This window comes from Ranitomeya variabilis, chromosome 4 (genome assembly GCF_051348905.1).
Source record: "Ranitomeya variabilis isolate aRanVar5 chromosome 4, aRanVar5.hap1, whole genome shotgun sequence".
Classification (NCBI taxonomy): Eukaryota; Metazoa; Chordata; class Amphibia; order Anura; family Dendrobatidae; genus Ranitomeya; species Ranitomeya variabilis.
Genome location: NC_135235.1, coordinates 636330451 through 636349696, shown reverse-complemented (window position 1 = coordinate 636349696; position 19246 = coordinate 636330451). Strand labels below are relative to the sequence as shown.

The window sequence follows — 19246 nt, the reverse complement described above, 5'->3', positions numbered from 1 at the left end:
ACCCTCTCTCACTAGGTGTTGCTTCGTTCAATCCAGTCAGCGTTCTCTTCTAACTTCCTGCCTGACCCCCAGTTTACCCACTATGGTGGGGAGTGGCCTAATGAATAGCACCCTTAGCTCTCCCCGGAGGCCCTGCTGTGAAACATATTGGTGTCTGTGATACCTGATTAGAGGAACTCCTTCAGTGCCATCGAACGCACCGTAGCTCCCCATAGTGGCGGAGCCACAGTACTGCAACGACCAGGACTCTGGGGCGCTGCACTCCCCCCTGGTTAAACACAGTACTCCGGGACTGGGAAGAAAACAACAATACAGGTTAGCAAAAAGACATACAATTTTGTTGAGTGCAAAACAATAAGCATACTTGAACAGGCTTCCCTTTATGGGAGGTGAGGACACTTTAACGTTACAAACATAATTAAACATCATAGCAACAGGCTACAATTAACTCTCATTTACCCAACCGGGTATTCTACTAAGTGCAAATTTGTGAACAATAATTTAACGTTGCCTTCAAGGAACATATACTCTTAGCTCGCTAAAGGCCTTCCCATAATCACATTACAGGGCAAGTTAACTCTTCATTCTCCTACTTTGAACCTGCAGGACCGCCTGTCCCTATGGCACCAGACCTACTGCCTCTCCTTTCTTTTACAGGACCGCCCCGTTCGGCCAGGGCCTACTGCCTTTCTCTACTATACATGGTATAGACATAACATTCCTTTCCGTTTGAGAACATGGAGCCCACTCTGCTTGGCTCCTATAAGGACTCGCTCACCAACCCCTACGGGTCTACTTTCTGTCCTTAATAACGAACTAACTTTCTATGGGGACGCAGGGTTTACCTTCTATCCTCACCTTCATTATTACTTCTTCACTTTCAGTTAAACGGAATTCTACATCTACCCCTACGGGCTTTCTGCATCTTTCTTCTCGAAGAACATTATCTAGGTTTCACATTTTAAACAACTTAAACACACATAACTTTTCCATGAAAAACAGTTACATTTCTTTTCAAAGCATCATCATGACATTACTGTTCTAAAACAGTATCACTTTCAAGTTCAATTCCAACCTCCCCTTTAAGAGGAGATCAAGCCTTTCTGAGGTAGCTCTTCTTCTCAGCCTACCAGTCCATACCAAGGCTCCGGAATGGCATCTTCGCAAAGTGTCTCTTTCCAAGTAAGACCAGTAGGAAGCGCCTTTAAGAAGGTGCAAACTATTTACAAGAAGTTTGTATCATGCACTGTTCATGATTCAGCAGTTCTTATAACATTGTGGAACAAAAAAGCAAAAATGAAAGTGAAAGCAAAAATAAAAAGCAATAGGGATCCCGGGTAAACAAAGGGATCCCTTTAAGAGTTAACCCAGGACGGGTTTTAGCAGCAAAACAGCAAGGAAATAAACAGTTAACTATTTACAGTTTCAGGTTTCCGAGGCTTAGTTGGACGGCTTCCAGGGCTGCACCTGGCACTTAACCCTTCCTGGCCTGGGAAGAGTGAGGTCCAGGGCTATACCCAGTGCTGGACACACGCCGTTAATCCGTCTTTCATGTATGGTTGAATCATGCGCAGCTATGGAGGTCTGCGCAGCTTGAGTATGGGCACTTGCTGCAGCAGAGGTAGCGGCTGCTGCAAGATCAGTCACTGGAACAGAGTCAGCAGCTGTGGCACTAGCAGTCACTGGAGTGGTGTCGGTCGTCAGGGCAGGGTCGTCCTTCATACCTGCTTCAGATGCGGTTCCTCCGGTGCCGATCTGCTCCGTCTCCACTGGGGTCTGTAGCGCTGGTTGCAGGGCCTTGCGCTGCGGCGTTGTCATCTCCGTTCGCAGCATCTCGCTTTCCGGCAGGGCCTTGCTTTCCAGCTTCGGAGCGCTGGAACTTCTTTCTTGCTCCGGACCAGATGGGGCTGCCGACAGATGTCTGGTGAGGCTCCTGATGATGGCCTTCTTCCACCCGGCCTCAGCGCTCAGCTGCGTCTGACGGGGTCGGTCGCTGAGCTCGTCCACTCCGGCCTGCAGGAATTCAGCATCAGCGGTGGAGGCCTGGTTGCGGTTCCCCCACCGGGTGGCTGGGGGAGTCCTTTGCTCCGACCCCACGCCCCGGCTCCGGGCGGCTCGCCATGGCGTCCTCCATGTCGCTCACTTCTTCTTCCTGGTCCTTTTCCCGCTCTCTTCTTCGTGGGCGGTTTCGTTTTCTCTGCCCACCATTAAAGATCAGGAGGCGGATCTCGGCTGCTGACGGACACGTCCTCAAGGGGCCGAGATATTTAGACTGGGCGGCCATTGTCTTTCGCGCTCTTCAGCTTGTTCACGCCCACTTCCACGCCCTTCTTCTCCTCCTGCGCTCTCCTCAGCGCTGTAATGGCGGCGGTTTTGGTGGGAACTTTTGGCGGTAAATGGCGCAGCACAGTCTTTGCAATAAAGTACAGTCCAAGCACAATAAATCACAGTTCCAAGGCACACATGACCTGATTCTTCAGGCTTAAGTAGATCCTGTTCGTGACGCCAAGCTTTGGAGTGCCCCCACACCGCCGCAGGGCCGAGGGGTACCCGGAGCCGGGCCTCTAGGATCTCAGTCCTGGGGTTGTCACGGTGGCTAGACCCGGTCCGTGGCCCTGTCTGTCAGTGGGGGACGTCCGATGCAATAGGTGGTATTAATGGTGGTGTAGCGGTGCAGTTGTGGGGTGCAGGTCGCGGTAAATAACGAGGACACCAGGTTGCAGTCTCTTTACCTCTTTACTGGAGATCTCTCGGTCCTCAGTCCAGAATACGGTTCACCAGGCTGCGCAAGTCCGGCCGGTCCAATGGCACCTCCAGAGTTCTCTTCACAGGTGGAAATCAGTGCCTTCCTTCTTAGCGCTGTGTGTTGTAGTCCTTCCCTGCTGTGCTCACGGAAAGTACCCCACAACTGTTGTGTCTGTTTCTTAAGTTCCCTCACAACTCGATTAACTGGTCTTCTGCTAATCTTCCGTCCCTTCCTGATGTTACAGTAAGAAACGGCACCCGTTTGTCAGGTAGGCCTGGAGTTCTTCCGGGACCCTAGAGACGCCCCTCTCCCGCAATTGCCCCCCAAGACTTCATAGGTGATATGTGGTAGACAGCCCGCCTGAGACTGACTGTCCTGCCGCTGTTTGGAGTATGGCTTAAAGCTGTATCTTATTCCACTCCCTCGGCGTTCCGGCCACCGGTAATGCGCCTCAGCAAGGTGCTGCCTCTTTCAACAAAACCCCTGCTGGTATTCTCCTTCTGCTTGATCTCGTTTCTCACTCAGCACAATCTATCTCGCTTCTAGTCCTTCCTTGGGCACCGCCGCTATGCTGAGCAGGCACGGTCCCGTTACGTTCTTTCCAATGCCAAGCCTCTGCCAGGATCCCACCCCTGGCAGAGACCCTACTGTCTCTTCCTCCACAACACCCTCTCTCACTAGGTGTTGCTTCGTTCAATCCAGTCAGCGTTCTCTTCTAACTTCCTGCCTGACCCCCAGTTTACCCACTATGGTGGGGAGTGGCCTAATGAATAGCACCCTTAGCTCCCCCCGGAGGCCCTGCTGTGAAACATATTGGTGTCTGTGATACCTGATTAGAGGAACTCCTTCAGTGCCATCGAACGCACCGTAGCTCCCCATAGTGGCGGAGCCACAGTACTGCAACGACCAGGACTCTGGGGCGCTGCACATGCTAACAGGAACCGGAAGTTAGCATCAGTGGATACTTGTTGCTCCGGCACCCTCCCTATGGTGGAGGAGCTAGAAATAGCAACCAGCCACACGCTATTGGTTAGAGGCAACTTTTGGAAAATGCACACTGTTTCTTTAAGAGACCGGGAGCGAGCGCGCGTGTGACCTAAGAGCCCTGCCTGGAAACCTGCTGGCCGCACGCCAGGAAGCAGGAGAGGAAGGAGCGGCAGAGGCTGAATTCAGACAGCGTGAAGCCGACACAGAGCGGAAATCCCGATGGAGACCCCTTGAAGGTACAGGAAACGGACCGGGTGTAACACTGATGGAGCATGGGAAAGCTTATTTTCTAATGGAGGAGCAGATGGACTGGTAGTCTGGTCACCCGCTCCTAAATCAGCAATCATTTTATATCTAACAATAGAGGGGATTATGTAGTAAAAGTGCTGTGACTAACAAAAATAACAAGAATACGCTATGTAAGAGAAAGCATTGTACATAACAGCAGAAGAAGCTATATAATAAGGGACAGCACCATACATTACTAGAGAGGATGGTACGTAATAAGGGACGGTGTTATGCATAGCAAAAGAGGAAACTATGTAACTAAGGACGGGACTATACATAAGTGAATACACTATATACTAAGGGACTGCGCTACACATAAGTGAGTACACTATATACTAAGGGACTGTACTATACATAAGTGAGTACACTATATGCTAAGGAACACGGCTATATATAAGATAGTACACTATATACTATATGCTAAGGAACACGGCTATATATAAGATAGTACACTATATACTAAGGGACTGTACTATGCATAATAAGGCTACATTCCTGTATCCATGTGCATTTTCGGTGTGCTGCCCGCTTTTACAGATGCGTTGAATATGTCTTATTCTGAGCCCCAAAATCGGATCAGAAGAGGACATTCTCTGACCCTCACGGATCTCATTCTCAGATCCGAGATTTTCACAGATGTGTGAATGGACCTATAAAACTCTACGAGTTTGTGTACCGTCTGATAAAAAAATCTGGAAGCCCACAAGCATATCACACAAATGTGAGAATGTAGAATAAGGGATTTTACAGATAACATGATCACTCCACGTCACACAGTGCAGATACAGAATAATCTCTACATCCAGGCACTTACCGCTGACGTCTCATCTAATTAGAGACGTTTTCTGCTCTTTATTCTCCATCTGGTCAGACCTTCATTTCGACATTTCGCAATCCAGTCACGACTCGTCTTGTCACAATGATCAGCGCAGCCCTGAAAATAACAAGGTCACATACATGTCTCCTCCCCGAATACAGTTGTAGCGCCCCCACTGTCGCAGGGCCGAGGGGTACCCGGTACCGGGCCTCTGAGTCTCTGCTCTGGAATTGTCACGGTGGCTAGACCCGGCCTGTGACCCTGCTGAGGGGCGCACAATAAAAGGTGGTGGTATGGGGCTGATGTTATGGTGCGTTGTAGTGCCGGTCGCGGTCAATAACGAGGACACCAGGTTGCAGTCTCTTTACCTCTTTACTGAAGGCTTCTGAGTCCTCAATCCGGAATACGGTTAACAGGGCTGCGCAGGTCCAGCCGGTCCGATGGCACATCAGGAGTCCCCTTCACAGGTGGGAATCAGCGTCTACCTTCTAGCGCCTGTGTGTTGTAGTCCTTCCCTGCTGAGCACCCCGGGATAGTCCTCACAACTGCTTCTGTCTGTCTCTGATGCTCGTCCTCTCCGTCCCCCAGATGATATGGCAGGACGCACCCGTATGACAGGGTAGGCCTGGAGTTATTCTGGGACTCTAGAGTCGCCCCTCTCCCGCAGCTGCCTCCGTTGTCTGCTTAGGTGATATGTGTAAGGCAGCCAACCTATAATTGGCTGTCCTGCTGTGGTTTGAAGTATTGCTTAAAGTCTCTTACTTTCTCGGTGTTCCGGCCACCGACTGTTTGCGCCTCAGAAGGATGTTGCCTCGGTCTTACAGCACAACTCCTTCTGGTCCTATTGCCTCTTTGCTGTATTCCTGCTTTTCTCACTCGGCACAATAAACTTCGCTTCTTTTCCTTTCTTAGGATTCTGTCAGGATCCCATCCCTGACAGGTCCCCTCTCTAGCTCTTCCCAATTACTTCTCTCTGTCTTCCTGTCCAACCCCCAGTTTTACCAGAGTGTGAGGAGTGGCCTACTAGATAGAACCACTCCCCCTGGTGGCCGGAGTGTGAAGTGTAATGTGAGTGTTACCTGATCAGGTGAACTCCTTTAGTGCAATCAGACGTAACATCACTCCCCTTAGCGGCAGAGCGACGTTACTGCAACGACCAGGACTCTGGGGCGCTGCACTCCCCCCGGTTAAATCCAGTACTCCCGGACTGGGAAAATAAGAACAACAATACATGCTAACAGGAAAACACACAACATTTTAAAAGATTATACACAATTAAACATAACATTGCTTCCCTCTATGGGAGGTGAGGATTCTTGAACGTTGCGAAAGTTAGGTCATGCACAGTTTATGACTCTCAGTTCAGTGGTTGAAACGGCGGGGACCCCGGGTAAACAAAGGGGTCCCCTTTTAGAAGTTTTTGGAGCAATTCACTGTCCATTACCCCGTTGTCCATTTTTAAAACCTGTAACAGAAGATATGCACACAAACATTTTCAACTAAATAGCAGCCCTCATTAATACCTCCAAGTTTTGTAGCGGAGTGGAGTTTGATTCTGAGTGCTGCGTGTGGACCTTCGCAGCGCAGTGGTCGCTATTGACCTAACAGGGCCCGCTATGCTTGCTACCGCTGGTGTAGTGCACTGTCTTCTGGCTATACTTCTAGTGAGTCTGGGTAGCACTGGCAGGCTAGAGCTCTCAGGACTGCTGCTACCAACAGTGGGTACGACAGATTCGCCGATAGCAGAGGGAGGACTTGCCGGTTCAACGGTTGGCATGGCATCTTCAGATCGGATCTGCTGAGCTGGCTGAGGCTGCGGGCCGGATGATCTGGTACCACCATTGTTTCTGGTGGGTCCGGCTGTTGGAACGTTAGAACAGGTACCACGATGGCCTGATTTATCTGAGTCCAGGACTGGGGAAAGTCACCAAGGACAGTGTGGATCATCTTCTCCTTTTCTTCAGGTGGGGAGATTCCTGGAGACGTTTCCCTCTCTCTCAACTTATCAGGGCAGACCTTAAGGAGATCCCTGGATATCGCCGTTGAGGTCTCCCCTCCGTCCTTGCTGATGAGACAGACCTTCGTGTTGTCGAAATCGGATGGCAGGATGGTATACGGTTCCGCTTCCCATTGATCATCGAGCTTGTGTAGTCTCCTCTTTCGTTTGAGTACTTGCTCACCAGGTGACAGGGGAATCGCAGGAGCGTGCTGGTTGTAGTCCCTTTCTTGTTTTTGCCTAGCCTGGGCGAGACTTCTCTCTACGCACTCCTGTACCTTGCGGTACCTTTGCTGCCTTTCTACATCCCAATCTTCATCCGGTGAGGTATCTTCGGGGACTAGGACACCCATGTCCAGATCAACGGGTAACCGGCTAGACCTTCCTCGCATTAGGTACGCTGGAGTGCAGTTGGTAGAATTTACTGGGATGTGATTGTATATATCCACCAAGTCAGGCAACTTTGTTGGCCACAGGTTCCGTTACTCTATGGGCAAGGTCTTCAATAAGTCAATCACCACTTGGTTCATCTTTTTGCACATCCCATTGGTTTGAGGATGGTACAGTGTGGTTCTGATCTTCTTACACCCGTACAGTTGGCAGAACTCTTGTAACACTTCTGCTTCGAAGGCTGGTCCCTGATCGGTCAGTACCTTCTCCGGGTAGCCATGGGGCCTACAAAAGTACTGCTGGAAGGCCTTGGCGGCAGTCCTGGCCATTAGATCCTTGACAGGTACAACCACCAAAAATCTGGAGTAGTGATCTACGATGGTAAGAGCGTAGATATAGCCTGACCGGCTAGGTGTCAGCTTCACATGATCCAGCGCGACCAGTTCGAGCGGCCGTTTGGTGATGATAGGCCGCAGTGGAGCCCGTTGGCTGTCACGGTCCTTCCGGCGTAGGTTACATGGAGCGCACTCCCGACACCACTTCTCAATGGCTCTCTTCATGCCAATCCAATAGAACCTCCCTCGGAGCAGCCTCTCTAGCTTCCTCCATCCGAAGTGTCCGGCTCCATCGTGGTAGGCTCCCAGAACCATGGGAGCATCCCGCCTCGGTACCACTATCTGCCACACCAATTCATGAGTACGTGGGTCGATGCTCCTCCGGCACAGCTTGCCCTCATGGATAAACAGTTTGCTTCTCCCCCGCCACAGCTGTTGGGTCTCCTGTGGATCATCTGGACCGGGATGCAACCCTGCCTGCGTCAAGAGCTCTTTCACCCGACGGACCGCGGGGTCACTATCCTGGGTTTCCGCCCACCCGTGGTGGGGCAGGGGGTTCAGCGTGGCACCCGGTTGGTTTTCGTGCCTGTTCCATGGGAGTTCTGAGTGGCTTTTGGGCGATGGAATGCAGGTAGCTCCACCTCTTCAAGTGCCTCCGGGTCTTCCTCTGCTTCTGGCAAATTGGGCATTCGAGACAAGGCATCAGCGTTTGCATTCTTGTGTCCTGCCCGGTACTTGATGGTGAAGTTGTAGTTGGACAGCCGGGCCATCCACCGCTGTTCCAAGGCCCCGAGCTTGGCGGTGTCCAGATGTGTTAACGGATTGTTATCCGTGAAGACAGTGAACTTCGCTGAGGCCAGGTAGTGTTTGAACCTCTCTGTCACGGCCCAGACAATGGCAAGGAATTCCAGCTTAAAGGAACTGTAGTTGTCAGGGTTCCTTTCCGTGGGACGAAGTTTCCTGCTGGCGTAAGCGATTACCCTCTCCTTGCCCTTCTGGACCTGGGACAGCACGGCTCCCAATCCTACATTGCTGGCATCCGTGTACAGCACAAACGGTTGGTCGTATTCGGGGTAGGCCAGTACCTCTTCTCCCGTCAGTGCCGACTTCAAGCAAGTGAAGGACCCTTCCAGCCCCTCGTTCCAATCAAATGGGGTGTTCTTCCCCTTGGTCTTCTTTGATTGCCCCACCAACAGGTCTTGCAAGGGCGCGGCCTTCTTGGTGAAGTCCTTAATGAACCTCCGGTAATAGCCTACCAGCCCGAGGAATTGCCGGACTTCGTGGAGGTTACTGGGCTTTGGCCAATCCTGGATCACCGTGACCTTGTCGGGGTCTGGGGCCACTCCTTCAGCGCTCACCACATGGCCCAGGTACTGCACTTTAGGTTTCAGCAGATGACATTTAGACGGTTTCACCTTTAAGCCAAAGTTGGAGAGGGCTTCAAACACCTCAGCCAGGTGTTTCAAATGGTCTTCGTAGGTCTTAGAGAAGACAATGACATCATCCAAATACAGCAGCACGGTTTCAAAGTTCTTGTGCCCCAGACAGCACTCCATCATCCTCTGGAACGTCCCCGGGGCGTTGCACAATCCAAAGGGCATGTAGTTGAATTCGCAGAGACCCATCGGTGTCGTGAAGGCCGTCTTCTCTTTGTCCGCCTCCGCCACGGGAACCTGCCAGTACCCACTGGTGAGATCTAAGGTAGAGAAGTAGTTAACAGATTTTAAGGCAGCCAGAGACTCCTCTATCCTGGGCAGTGGGTATGCGTCTTTATGTGTAATGCGATTCAACTGTCTATAATCAACACACATCCTCATTGTACCATCCTTCTTTTTAACCAGGACTAATGGAGCTGCCCAGGGGCTACAACTGTCTCTCACCACCCCAGCCTCCTTCATTTCTCTCAGAGCCGCTCCAAAGAGTTGGCCGGATATCATATGAACCTTCTGAGGCTCTGTCAGGGGATAGAACTCGAGCAGGCTGCAGATCCCTTCTTTAAAGTCAGCGAAGGTATGCGACTCCCCGGAGTATCGTGAGAGCCAGGCCGCTCCGGGCAGGTATGGCATAGAGAAGGGCATTATGGCCTTTGTGGTAGCGGCAGTGTCCAACTGGCTGATGGGGGCAGCGGGCTCCGGGGCTGCCAGTGGTGGTATTAGGGCCGCGGCTTCACCCGCTGCGGGGACCGGAGCTGCCCCTGCGTCCACGATTGCGGCCGCCACCTCCTCTCCTCCCGACTCGGACATGGCTGTCCCTTCCTCCCACTACCTGCTGGAGGTCGGAGTTCCTCTTCCGGGATTGGCACCTTACCGCGCTTCTTTTTGACCGGTTCCACCCACGAAGGTGAGGCTCCTCCCTCCGTGCGCGGCGATGGCGAATTGTGGCGGGAACTCTTGGCGCAATAACAATGCACAGTCTTTGCAATAAGTCACAGTCCAAGCACAATAAAGCACAGTTCCAAGGCACACATGACCTGATTCTTCAGGCTTAAGTAGATCCTGTTCGTGACGCCAAGTTGTAGTGCCCCCACTGTCGCAGGGCCGAGGGGTACCCGGTACCGGGCCTCTGAGTCTCTGCTCTGGGGTTGTCACGGTGGCTAGACCCGGCCCGTGACCCTGCTGAGGGGCGCACAATGAAAGGTGGTGGTATGGGGCTGATGTTATGGTGCGGTGTAGTGCCGGTCACGGTCAATAACGAGGACACCAGGTTGCAGTCTCTTTACCTCTTTACTGAAGGCTTCTGAGTCCTCAATCCGGAATACGGTTAACAGGGCTGCGCAAGTCCAGCCGGTCCGATGGCACATCAGGAGTCCCCTTCACAGGTGGGAATCAGCGTCTACCTTCTAGCGCCTGTGTGTTGTAGTCCTTCCCTGCTGAGCACCCCGGGATAGTCCTCACAACTGCTTCTGTCTGTCTCTGATGCTCGTCCTCTCCGTCCCCCAGATGATATGGCAGGACGCACCCGTATGACGGGGTAGGCCTGGAGTTATTCTGGGACTCTAGAGTCGCCCCTCTCCCGCAGCTGCATCCGTTGTCTGCTTAGGTGATATGTGTGAGGCAGCCAACCTATAATTGGCTGTCCTGCCGTGGTTTGAAGTATTGCTTAAAGTCTCTTACTTTCTCGGCGTTCCGGCCACCGACTGTTTGCGCCTCAGAAGGATGTTGCCTCGGTCTTACAGCACAACTCCTTCTGGTCCTATTGCCTCTTTGCTGTATTCCTGCTTTTCTCACTCGGCACAATAAACTTCGCTTCTTTTCCTTTCTTAGGATTCTGTCAGGATCCCATCCCTGACAGGTCCTCTCTCTAGCTCTTCCCAATTACTTCTCTCTGTCTTCCTGTCCAACCCCCAGTTTTACCAGAGTGTGAGGAGTGGCCTACTAGATAGAACCACTCCCCCTGGTGGCTGGAGTGTGAAGTGTAATGTGAGTGTTACCTGATCAGGTGAACTCCTTTAGTGCAATCAGACGTAACATCACTCCCCTTAGCGGCAGAGCGACGTTACTGCAACGACCAGGACTCTGGGGCGCTGCACAGATATGTACCCCACCATTAAAAATATAAAGTCATAAGCAGCACTGTGTTCCCCATTAACTATAATCTCCACCACCCAATGAATGTAAATTATTCAGTCTGTGACTCTCCCCAATTACCTATAAGGCTATGTGCACACGGAATATATGTGGGGTTTTACAGTACAAGCAAAGTGAATGAGATCCCTGAAGTCTCATGCACACGCTGCTTATTTTTTCCTTGCACATTAAAATCTGAATAATGTCAATTTTTGCAGCGTATTTCACCCATACTAATGGGGAAAATGAGTAACAAAGGCATGGTAAAAATAAATGTATTTTACGCAGCACTGTTCCTGCCAACATATTAGAACATGCAGCAGAATTTTTTCCTGCAAATCCTGAATGTGTGCACATAGCCTTAGTCCCAGTCCTGTGCCCCCTCATTCATTATACGTACTTGATAGCATCATAATGAATTTGGGGGTGGAAGAAAACATCAGGCACTGACATACTCTGCCACCTCCCAATTAATTACAAGTCCCTGATAGCTTCTTCTCCCACCTTTCAATTCATTATAAATCCTATGTCCTATGCACCTTACCGCCTTTTCTCCCACTCCCCAATAAATCTTAAGTCCCCGATAGCATCCCCCTCCATCGCACAATTCATCGTGATGCTATCGGGGACTTGGCACCCTCCTCCACCACCCAATTCATTTTACATCCATATCTAGCGTCCTCTTCCCCTGTTCGTAAGTCAATTATAAGTCCCCCTTCGTCCCATCCTAATCCGCCATATCCCTCATTGTCTTCCCCCCTGCATTCCATCATTGCCCTTTCCACCACCTCCATCATTGCCCTCTCCACCACCTCTATCACTGCGCTTTCCACCACCCCCATCATTGCCTTCTCCTACACCTCCATTATTGCCTTCTCCATCACCCCAATCATTGTTCTCCCCCCACCTCCATCATTGCCCTCTCCATCAACCCAATCATTGTTCACCAGCACTCACCTCTGTCTGTTTCCCGCATCATCATCATTACCCAGCAGCTTTCTCTCTGACACAGGCGAGCACTCAATGCTGACATCATATAGTCGTGCACTTGTGTTAGACAGAAAGCGTCATCAGGAAGCAGAGGATGGATCCCTGTAGCTCCGCTCCGCTGCCATTTTCTTCTATAGGATTGCTCCCTGTCCTCTGCACATGATGGCAATTTGGCCATGGACCCCCCTGACGCTGGTGAAACTGGCCATATTTCCCTTATTATTAGATGCCCTGCAAGGGACCCCCTACACCTCTGGGGTGCAGCTGCATCGGCTGTACCGGTGGTATGTCCGCCCCTGGCAACTAGTTTGTCTTTAGTTGTGGATAGAGGTAATCCTAAGGCTAAACCTCCACCTTTGCCCAGGGTATGACATTCACCTGTTTGGCCTTGAGTTTGGAACAGTTTGTGAGAATTTAGAAGAAGCTATAGAATATATAGGATACACAGGAATCTTGAGTTTTCTCTCTTGACCTTTCTCCATTTGGGTGGCGACAGAAATTAGACCCTCAAGGGAAGATGACAAATCGCTACTGTAACAAGTTCATCTTTGATCCAGTTAGGTAGGCTGGCATAGAAGATAGCCAAGAAAGCATCATTGTTACAGGCCAGTTCAGCATAAAGGTGTCGAAACTTGATGGCATAACATCCCACATAATTTGTCCCTTCTGGAAGCCAGAATATGGAATCAGCATCTGAGTGAATGGACACAACCTAGTTTGTCAAACACTCTGTGGAAGACATACATTAAGGCTGAGATTAGGCAATGTAACCTTCATCTTATTAACAACCATAGCCTTCTTTCAGCTGCTTCAATTTGTGTATTAGCAGACTCGTCTATTTCTCTATATTTCTTGCCAAATAGCATTTAAATGTTTGAATACAACAGCAATGTCGAGAGTACCAACCTCTAAAGATTGTTTAGGTGACAAGAGATCGTGGCTCCAGATTTGAGCCATCCGACATGATCACTTATTGATACGCCTGTTAACTCATTCTGTAGCCTGATATGTACTGTGATATCTGTAATGGATTGAGTAACTCCAAACTGAATATGTTAATCAGCTACATTCTTTAGAAGAAGCCAGGGTTGAAAATTGACATTTATACAATATTAGATGGAGGCCCGATGCTATAGCATCGGGAGAGTGGTAATGTCACGATGGGGGCAGGCTTGTTGACTTCGACGTTGTGCCTTTGCTGCTTTCCTTTCATTGTCATTGGCGTACCTTTTAGGAGGAGCCATGTTGGCGTTGATATTTGCTTTTAAAGGGGTTTTCCCATGAACGAAAGTTCATTTTAAAAATTGTCTGTGTCTGACCGTGTACAGGACATACCACAGCTCCTGGGCAGGGGAAGAAGCAAAAGACAATAATGACATTACAGCAGGAGATCGCAGAGGATACATTTTGTGAGGTAAAATATTGTTTAAAAACAGTCAGTGAAATATTTTACCTGACAAAAGAAATCCTCTGTAATCCCCTGCTGTAATGTCAGTATTGTCTTTTGCATCCTCCCCTGCCCAGGAGATGTGGTATGCTCCGTACACGGTCAGACAAAATTTTTAAAATGAACTTTCGTTCGTGGGAAAACCCCTTTAATGTGACCGGCTTCCTCTGCCTGTAGACACGTCGCGCATCTGCCGCCGGGATCAGCCGAACGATTCAGACCGCCGCCATCTTTGTGCAGACTGATAGCGGCGGTCACATTAAAACTGCGCATGCACTCCTCCTGTACAAAGATGGCGGCGGTCAGTGAATCATTCGGCTGATCTCGGCGGCGGCGTGTTCAGTGCCAGATACATGCTACCCAATTCACAGACAGCATGTATCTGGCACTGGCTGTATGAACTCGGCCAGGTATATTTGACTCTGAAACACTGTAGCATTTCAGAGAAAAATATACTTTGATAGCCACCACAGACATAGCCACTCTGTAGACTAGTCATACAGGCAGGTACTCGGCAGTTTCTCCCCACCCACAGACCTGGATTGGCAGGTCTCTATCTACACAGCAGACAGGTTCTCTTTAAACCCTTAAGCTCTGGAGCTTTTTTCGGTTTTGCGTTTTCCTTTTTCGCTCCCCTCCTTCCCAAAGCCATAACCTTTTTATTTTTCCATCAATATGGCCATGTGAGGGCTTACTTTTTGCAGGACGAGTTGTACTTTTGAACGACACCATTGGTTTTACCATGCCATGTACCAGAAAACAGGAAAATAATTCCAAGTGCGGTGAAATTGCAAACAATTTGCAATCTCACACTTGTTTTTTGTTTGGCTTTTTTCCTAGGTTCACTAAATGCTAAAACTGACCTGCCATTATAATTCTCCAGGTCATTAAGAGGTCATAGACACCAAACATGTCTAGGTTCTTTTTTATCTAAGTAATGAAAACAATTTCTAGACTTTGCAAAAAAAAAAAAACAATTGCGCAATTTTCCGATACCCGTAGCGTCTTCATTTTTCATGACCTCGGGTTGGTTGAGCGCTTATTTTTTGTGCGCCAAGCTGACGTTTTTAATGATACCATTTTGGGGTAGATATGGTCTTTTGATCGCCGTTATTGCATTTTAATGCAATGTCGCGGCGACCAAAAAAAGTAAGCATTTTGACTTTTTTCTCGCTACACCATTTAGCAATCAGGTTAATCCTTTTTTTTTATTGATAGATCGGCAATTCTGAAATTGGCGATACCAAATATGTGTGTGTCTGATTTTATTTTTATTGTTTTATTTTGAATGGGGCAAAATGGAGGGGATTTGAACTTTTTCTTTTTTTTATATATATTTTTAAACACATTTTTTTTACTTTTGCCATGTTTCAATAGCCTCCATAGGAGACTAGAAGCTGGCCAACTCTATTGCCTCTGCTACATAGAGGTGATGATCAGCCTTTATGTAGTAGAATTGCTGACTTGCTATGAGCGCCGACCACTGGGTGGCACTCACAGCAATCCGGCACTGACAACCATAGAGGTCTCCAGGAGATCTCAAGTTGCCATGCAACACACCGGTGACCTGCGATCACATGACGCGGGTCACCGGTGTTCACATTTCCGGCGCGATTGCTGGAAGCGCTATTTAAATGCCGCTGTCAGCAGCATTTAACTATTTAATAGCCGCGGTTGGATCGCGATTCCACCTGCGGCTATTGCAGGCACATGTCAGCTGTTCAAAACAGCTGACATGTCCCCGGACAGATGTGGGAGTTAAAGAAAACTTTCTAAGATTAATTTTATTTCACTGCTTAATACGAGAGAATCTATGAATTTTATCAACCACAGATTATACACACTTAATAACAGATTACTTATTCTGTTATGATTATGCTTATCAGTAAAGTCAGGCAGGCCACAACAAGCTCTGTACTGGATTCACGTTTTGACAGGGATTTGAGCGTCACTACAGTGAGTGAAAAATAATTCATTTATTGGTCATTATTTTTTTGGCAGATGACTGTAACAGGAACTCAGAGGAAAAATTTAAAGCAGATTACCATTACATCACACCTGATAACTATGAAGATTACACCATTACACCAGATATACCTTCAGCCTTTCTCGGGGAAGATCTGTCATCTGATCCTTTTGAACAGGTTCTAGCTACTGAATCGTCACAGACTGTGAAACAAAATAAAAATAACAGAAGCGATGGTGCACATCAAAGAGCTCAGACACAAAATAAGGCATATCCATGTTCAGAATATGGGAAAAGTTTTCACTATAATTCCGTATTGGTTGCTCATCAGAGACTTGACAAAGGGGAGAATCCATTTTCATGTTCAGAATTTGGGAAATGTTTTACAGAGAAGTCAAGTCTTGTTGCTCATCAGAGAATTCACACAGGAGAGAAACCGTTTTCATGTTCAAAATGTGGGAAATGTTGTTCTACAAAATCTGAGCTTACTAGACATCAAATAATTCATACAGGAGAGAACCAATTTTCATGTTCCGAATGTGGGAAATGTTTTTATTGGAAAACAAATCTTGTTGCACATCTGAAATATCACACAGGAGAGAAGCAATTTTCATGTTCAGAATGTGGGAAATGTTTTACAGATAAATCAAGTCTTGTTCAACATCAGAAAATTCATACAGGGGAGTGGACATGTTCATGTTCAGAATGTGGAAAATGTTTCTTTAAGAAATCTCATCTTACTAAACATCAGATAATTCACACAGGAGACAAGCCATTTTCATGTTCAGAATGTGGAAAATGTTTTGCAGATAAATCAAATCTTGCTGCACATCAGAGAATTCACGCAGGGGAAAAGCCTTTTTCATGTTCAGAATGTGGGAAATGTTTTAACAAGAGATCAAGTCTTGTTGCACATCAGAGAATTCACACTGGGGAGAAGCCTTTTTCATGTTCAGAATGTGGGAAATGTTTTGCAGATAAATCAAATCTTGCTGCACATCAGAGAATTCACACAGGGGAAAAGCCTTTTTCATGTTCAGAATGTGGGAGATGTTTTAACAAGAGATCAAGTCTTGTTGCACATCAGAGAATTCACACTGGGGAGAAGCCTTTTTCATGTTCAGAATGTGGGAAATGTTTTACCCAGAGATCAATTCTTGTTTCGCATAAGAGATCTCACACAGGGGAGAAGCCATTTCCATGTACTACATGTGGAATGTGTTTTAGCCATAAATCAAATCTAATTGCTCATCTGAGAACTCACACAGGGGAGAAGCCATTTTCGTGCTCAGAATGTGGGAAATATTTTACATTAAAACCAAATCTTATTAAGCATCAGAAAATTCACACAGTGGAGCAGTTAGTTTAATGTTCAGAATGTGGGAAATAACACTTTAAAAATCTGATTTTGTTAATTATCAGAAAATTTCCCTTAACAATCAAGTTTAATGCAGTCAGTGACCATAAATAAATCAGGTGTTAGGAGTAGAGATGAGCGGTGTTCGAGTTGAACTGTTTGCCAATTTCAAATTCGAGCTGTTTTGGGCGGTGTTCGAGTCGTTCGACGAACTCAAACAATTTGCTTAAAATTCGGCTGTTCGAGTTTCTGTTCGATAACTGTTCGTTCACCAAAAGCCTTACTTGATTTTCACATTAAAACTGTTTATCAATGTTAATAGACTGTTTCAGTGTATAGTGGGCAGGGGATAGATCTGTGCTGAAATAATACCGATCTCCTTTTTTTTTTTTTCTTTCCCGCATTTACAGTGGGGTGGTGCAGTCTCTCAGCCTATCAGCAGTGCACACACACACAGCAAAGTGCATGTGATGCATACAAGCATGGGCATGTGTCAATGGCTGTGTATGTCACATGTCCTTGCCCTATAAGAACCAGCCATTTTCCCCGTCACTACCATTTCCTCACTGCTGCAGCTTAGTGTTAGACGGCACCGCTGCTGCTGTGGGCGCTATACAGTATAAGAGTGTGAATTGCGAGCGAATTTGCTGTTAGATAGAGAGAGATAGGTTTAGGGAGTCGGGACTAGTAGTAATATCAGCCCTTTTCATGGTAGGTTACAGCAGTTCATAGCACTTTTTGCCAGGCAGGTCTGTGCCAGTGCTGTGCAAGTGTTTGTCACAGCATTTGGTGCAATCTAGCTCAGCCAATCCTTTTGGGCTAGTAGCATTGTCTGGTAGTCATCTGAGTAGCCCGCCTGTGAAGCTAGCTACACTGCCTGTGTATCTAATAATTTTTACTGCATCTAACCCAGTAAATCCTATTGGGCTTAGTAGCAGTGTCTGCACGTCAGCGGTGTAGCCCTCTTGTGAAGCTAGCTACACCGCCTGTGTATCTAAATTTTTACTGCATCTAACCCAGTAAATCGTTTTGGGCTTAGTAGCAGTGTCTGCACATCAGCGGAGTAGCCCGCCTGTGAAGCAAGCTACACTGCCTGTGTATCTAATAATTTTTTACTGCATCTAACCCAGTAAATCGTTTTGGGCCTAGTAGCAGTGTCTGCACGTCAGCGAAGTAGCCTACCTGTGAAGCTAGCTACACCGCCTGTGTATCTAATAATTTTTTACTTCATCTAACCCAGTAAATCGTTTTGGGCCAGTACCACAGTTTGGCCACTCAACTCTGCTCGGTTTCCATCCATCGTTTTTTGTGCCAACAACTACAGAGTTGCCAATTAGTTAAGCACCAAAATGAGTGGCAAAAGGCCTGCTACTGGTGGAAAGGGGAATAGGCGTGTTGGGAAGGGAAAAAAAGGTTGTGTCCGTGGGGTAGGTGGTAAAGCAACAGTAACATCTGCAGAAGAAAGACCATCTTCCAGCCAAAGTAAGATGTCTACTTCTTTTCGGGGACAATCTGATATGATCCCTTTCTTACAACCATCGCTACAAATTCCAGATGAGGCACAAAAAGAGCAGGTGCTTGAACGGATATCAAGTGCTCCTTCAAGTGGGCTCTCCTCCACCTCAACTTCAACATCACAAATACTCTAGTCCTCAGTGGTGTCACCCCCAATCGCACTTGCTTCCTCACAGCTCCCAAGTTTCCAGACGCCCGACTGAGTATGGGGTAACACAGATGGTTGAGTCTGCAGAGCTGTTTACTCATACTATAGCCTGGGAATCAGAGGTCTGCTCCAGAGCTTCTGTGAATCCAGACGAGGAAATGATCGGCACTGATACCCAGAATCTTGTGAGTCGGATCCAGGCCCAGATGAAGAAGATTCTGAGCATAATGTAGACCCTCGTTCCCAAACTGTAACTCCTGTTGGTGGAGAAAATGAGGAAGATGATGATGAGACTGAGATACCTAATTGGAACGAAAACTTGACTTTCCAGTCAGGGCACGAAGAGGTTGGCTCTGAGGACGACGGGTGTGAGAACACATAGGATGATGATGACGAGGTTGGAGACCCCACTTACTGTCAACCCACAGTCCACCAGTCCATGAGGTCAGCAGAGGAGGTGGAGGAGGATGCTAGTGACAACAAGGTTAGGTTGCGCCTTCCTGGACAGAGACTGGGTACTGGAAGCACGTCAACAACTGCATCCTCAACTACAACTGTGCCTCTGAGCACAAGTTATGGTGGCTCTTCAGGTCGCATGGGCTCTAAGCCTTGCATAGCCTGGGCATTTTTTGAGATCGCAAAGGATGACCCAACTCATGTTGTCTGTAAGATTTGACACCAAAATCTCAGTAGAGGCC

At 48.1% G+C, this 19246-nt stretch overlaps 1 protein-coding gene across 1 annotated transcript in view; it reads left to right on the top strand.

Moving 5' to 3' along the window:
• Positions 1–17202, top strand: part of LOC143767248 (uncharacterized) — a 37092-nt gene extending 19890 nt beyond the window's left edge. The window contains exon 7 of the mRNA XM_077255445.1: positions 15564–17202. Within this exon, the coding sequence (XP_077111560.1) occupies positions 15564–16897 (1334 nt within the window). The 3' untranslated portion in view covers positions 16898–17202. The remainder of the gene's footprint in view (positions 1–15563) is intronic.
• Positions 17203–19246: the final 2044 nt, after the last annotated feature.